The sequence below is a fragment of the Lactuca sativa genome, chromosome 4 (genome assembly GCF_002870075.4).
Source record: "Lactuca sativa cultivar Salinas chromosome 4, Lsat_Salinas_v11, whole genome shotgun sequence".
Taxonomy (NCBI): Eukaryota; Viridiplantae; Streptophyta; class Magnoliopsida; order Asterales; family Asteraceae; genus Lactuca; species Lactuca sativa.
The window spans coordinates 130,085,255-130,090,219 of record NC_056626.2 but is presented as its reverse complement, the minus strand read 5'-3'; the positions used below and the strand labels follow the sequence as shown (position 1 = coordinate 130,090,219).

The 4,965-nt window shown below is 34.2% G+C and overlaps 1 protein-coding gene across 1 annotated transcript; it reads right to left on the bottom strand.

Annotated features, from left to right (window-relative positions):
* Window positions 1-201: 201 nt before the first annotated feature.
* LOC111907020 (tryptophan aminotransferase-related protein 2) lies at window positions 202-4,572 on the bottom strand. The gene is made up of 5 exons (XM_023902810.3): window positions 3,781-4,572; window positions 1,901-2,204; window positions 1,051-1,334; window positions 684-982; window positions 202-597 (listed from the first exon to the last, which is right to left on the bottom strand). The coding sequence occupies exons 1-5, from the start codon at window positions 4,080-4,082 to the stop codon at window positions 413-415; spliced, it is 1,374 nt and encodes a 457-aa protein (XP_023758578.1). The 5' UTR covers window positions 4,083-4,572; the 3' UTR covers window positions 202-412.
* Between the last annotated feature and the right edge of the window lie 393 nt (window positions 4,573-4,965).

Here is a 4,965-nt window from a genome sequence, read left to right as displayed (position 1 = left end):
ATCCAAGAAAAGCCGACTTACACTAGGAAGTAATAACTCCAAACTAACGACTTGACTTATTGAGACACATATTCAGCATTGTTTTGTAGAGATGGATAACCAATTTAACCATTAATCTTTTTATTTGGAATGACTTTGTTTTTATGGACTCGATCTAGTTTGCCATTACAACCCTATGATTTTCACATACCAAAATACAAATAGCAAGAAAATCATCAATTTATATTCAATAAACCACAAAACATGCAACGCATCTTGGTGATTACTTGAAAATTTCTAGTCATTTAGATCACTAATGTTACTGATATTTATCAACAACAGGAGTAAACCAAAATATCTTTCTTTTACACATACCTAAAACTAACCCTAAATTCCGCATATCATCTTGCAAAACAAAAACATAACTTTTTTTTCAGGAGACAATTGTAGGCAACCTTTCAGTGAAAACCTCAAATTCACTATCTCGACACAGCATACTGATCCTCACATACTTCATACTTGCCCCAAAATGCTTCCCACCTCTCGTGTATATCTTATTCTTTCGAAGAAAACTTTCACAATCATCCACGTCTCCCTCACACTTCAACCAAGCAAAAGCTACAACAAAAACAAAAACAAAAAATACGTCAAATTTATTGAATTAATCATATATTCATTTTATGTCTTGAAATTAATAAAATTACCAGGGAGCTGCCCAAAAGTCCGGCCACTGAAAGAACATGTCTCCGGTGAAAAATCCGGCAAACTAAAAAGACGAGTTTTATCAACAGCTTCTCTAATTTTCTTCCATCTTTTTTCCATGAGTTTGTAGCTATAATCAAAGAAAGATTCATCATCATCATCATCATTATCACAGCTATCAGACACAGCTTGCAAAATCTTTGCTGCTCGAATCTGTGAATCTTTGGACACACCAATCGTGTTGATCTCTATAAATGTCGTCATCTTTTTAGCGACCTCTCTATCTTTCACAAGCGCCCATCTACAACATAAATAATAGTAAAATTAATAATTTAGAAAAAAAGAAAAATTATATGTATTTTATTTTACCCGATTCGGGAACCGGCGTGACCCGTGGATTTGGAGACAGTGAAGAGCATGATATCGTAATCAGGTGGAGGTGATAAAATGGGTGTGTATTGAGGCCAATAGTAAGCGAGATCATGAATTAGAATCCCTTTATGGCCTCTGACTACATCTTGTCTTGAAGATCCATCGGGGTTATTAGGAGAAGTGATTAGTTCGATGTAGGGTTCTTCTTTGTTGAACTTATGAGCGTCTCCTGCCCATTTGTGTAGCCCTGATTTCAAGTAGTCTGTCATCAATGGGTACGACTGCAATAAAATGTAACAACAATATTTCAATATTTTAATATATATATATATATATATATATATATATATATATATATATATATATATATATATATATATATATATATATATATATATGTTTTATTGGCAAAATGAAAACATACATTTTGTGGTCTATGGATATACTCTAATAATACATTGTCATTTAATTTTTGCAGTGTTATTTGGTTGACTTGTTAAAATCATTTTGTCTTCCCTATGTCAGTGTAGCATTAAAGCCTCTCATCAATACAAGTCAAATACACAAAAAAAAAACTTTGCGACATTGCTTTCACATCAAGCGATCAGAAAATAGTTACAGAAAACCATATATTTCATGATAAAAGCATGTGCCACTTAGTCAACTAAACCAATCATAGATTCAAAACATATTCAAATTATCTGAACAAACCATCAAATTTAATTTCAACCGTTTGATTAAATTCATCTCACGATGATTTGATCTGACGGTTGAGATCATTTTTGTTCAGATAATTTGGTTCTGTGTTGAAACCTGATTATCTAATAATAAAAATATTAAAAGTTACCGAATAAAACGGAGCGGCAGACACGACATTCATGGGGGTGGAAGCATTGTGAGGTGAGAGAGCAAAAATTGCCGCCTGGTAAAGTTGCGAAGAGCCGGTTCCAACCACCATGTGGCGGCCCTCCGTGACAGCATTGCCGACCACTTTGTGCAGCCTTGTGACTGCAGTCACGAGCTCTGGCTCCAAAAACCAGCAAACGTTTTTAACATCTGAAAAGTAACTTATGTGCTGCCAACCGGAAGTCACAACCGTTGTTTTTTCACCTTTTTGCTTCCAAAAATTTTCATACATCGTCGGGTCACCACTATATTTTAAAAAAAAAAAATACCATATAAATTAGAACTATAAGCCCATATTTGCTCCAAAACAATATAATATATATTTATTTTTTGTAACTTATATTTTTAAATAAATTCAAACAAACAATTTGCAATGCTAAATGGTTCGACTCAAACCCTAACTGTTTCTCCAAGTATACCAGCTTGGTCGAATAAACAAGGTTTGGTGATGGGAAAGAGAGGACACACATGGTGACATGTGTAAAGATCTTAATGGACACCTAATATTAGTAAACTAAAAGAGGAAACAACCTATGCAAGCAAAAGGGTTCTTCTTATGAACTGACATGGTAACATGGTTTTTTTTTCTTATGGACTTTAACCAACCACATGAGAAATAAGTCGGATAAACAGTAACCCAATAAGATACTTCAAGTGTGTGATTTATTGATATGAATATGAATATAGAATACAGTGGACTAGGTTTAATTAAAAAATTCAAAAACAGTCGATGGGTTCTTCTTTTGGTAATTGCTTTAATATTAAACTAAATAAAGTGGAACAATTAACTATTATCTTATTATTATTATTATTATTTGTTGAAAAGATTGAGGTGCTGGAAGTGGAACAAAGCAAAAGACAGCAAAGCAATGGAAATGATTATGGGCGGCGGTGGTGGAGGTAGTGGTGGCGGTGGTGGTGGTGGGTGTGTGGCGGTGGTGGTGGCAATAAAAACAACATATAATCATGTACTTGAAAACGAAAGCAAGAGGACAATGAGGCACGTTAACCAACAGTGCACGTTAGCATAAAACGGTAGACCCTAGAATCGGGAAGTAAAACTTTGGTGGTGGAAACGGGTGGCTCCCCCAAACCATGACATCCACCATCGGAATTCACAAAACCGAATTGTCTTTGTCTATGTGCTAACGTGAACGCGTGCTGATTTGGCGCATGTTACTGTAGTGTCCTTTTCAATACTATCCGTAACCGCACTTACCGAATTTATTGTAAAATTGTTGTATTTCCCTTCGCTATAAATATTTTCTGTAATCTAATTAATGAATAAATCAAAAGTAGATTACATTTTTGGCCCTTCGGTATAATTGATTTTTTTGTTATTACAATTCCAAGAGGTTTTTTTTTTTGTAATTTTGGCTCTTATTTGAATGTTTCGGTAACATATTTGGTTTCTCTTTTCAAAGTAAAATGGCTATATTTTTTAAAACAGAATTACAAAAAACAGGTATAGTCGGGGACAAAAAATGTTATTAGAATTTCAAATAAGGATTAAAATTGCAAAAACCAACTACAATAAAGGACCAAAAATATAATTTACGCATAAATCAATTACAGTATGAAATCATGCAACGATTACACACTAATTATTCTACTACAAAAAAATAGATATTTTTGGTAAAACCATGAAACTGTTGATATTTTGTTTTATTTTCCAGATATACAAATATTTTTAGATATACTTTTTTTTCCTAAAATAACAATTGATATGAATAATAATAATGAAAATAATCTTATGATTGGAATCCAACGATAATTATTAGGTATCGATCATGATTTAGATTCGAGTACGGCAGCACTTACTGGTCAAGATTGATGACAACACTCTCCCCGCCATCTGGAACCACAGTAGATGCAACATACGACGTCGTTGCCAGTATCTCTGTCCTCTTGCTGCTAACCTGCGCCTCCTCCACTCTTCCGTTGTTTTTCTCACCATTAAAACAGGAGCCATGAAAATGGAACTTCTGCTGTAGATTTCCCCAGCTACTCCATTTCGATGATAGGGTTTCTTCATCATCGTAGTTTATTTTCCAAATCAAACACATATTCATCGCCAGAGACACTAACAGAAAGTTCTTCAGAACGAACATAAAATCCGCCATCTCTCTCGTTTTCTTCCTTTTTGAATGCGACAACGAAGAGACCTTCGTGAATACGATTCTATAGAGAAAAAGGAGAGATCCAAATCTCAAGTGCAAGTTGATTCAAATCATTGAAAAGGACCACATGAAGTGAACGTTTCCGAAACGGATGAAATGAAAAGGATAGAACAAGTGGCTGGATCCAGAAAAAACCGGTGAGAAATGATGATGTTTGGTGTTAGGAATTCTAAGTAAAACGTTTCGTTCGATCTAAACTGTGCCCATGGGTGATGAATCTGAAGAAAGAAACACTGGCATTTTTCTCGATTATTGTGCGGAGTAGGAGATTTTTCTGGGAGAAATCACAATCTTCATCGATTGTTGAAAGGATTTGGGGAAAGCGATAGATGTTTGAGTGATGTATTGTATCAAAGGATCACGCAGACGTCAAATAGCAAAAAGGAAAAAAGGAAGAGGAGAAGAAGACGAAGGGGGATGGTTGTGGTGTGTTGGGGATGGAAATGGGCTCGAAAGGCTGCTTACTGCTCTTTTAGCAGTTAAGCTTTTCCACTTACCAAAGGTTTTTTCATTTCTTTTCTTTTATTTATTTCTATGATACGAGCGAATAATATTTTATTATTAACTTTTTAAGATATAACGATTTAAAAGGATAATATATTTTTCGATTTTTACATATTTAGTCACTGAATTTTTTTTCCGTCCGCATTTACCCCTTCAACTTGTTAAATTGTATATATTTAGTCCTTATGACCAGCTACTCCAGGTTAACCGGTAAAAATGACTTAATAGGGTAGTATATTTTTCACTTTGTACACATCTAGTCCTTAATATAATTTTTTTTTTCTTGCAAAATAAGTTATTTTTATTTTTGTATTCATTCAGT

What these genes read in the sequence shown, in the direction of transcription:
- LOC111907020 (XM_023902810.3), bottom strand. Translation starts at nt 4,082, where the DNA reads ATGGCGGATTTTATGTTCGTTCTGAAGAACTTTCTGTTAGTGTCTCTG. An exon ending in GTTGTCATCAATCTTGACCA is followed by an intron (nt 2,205 to 3,780) that starts GTAAGTGCTGCC and finishes TTTAAAATATAG; the next exon opens with TGGTGACCCGACGATGTATG. An exon ending in GACTTTTGGGCAGCTCCCTG is followed by an intron (nt 598 to 683) that starts GTAATTTTATTA and finishes TTTTTGTTGTAG; the next exon opens with CTTTTGCTTGGTTGAAGTGT.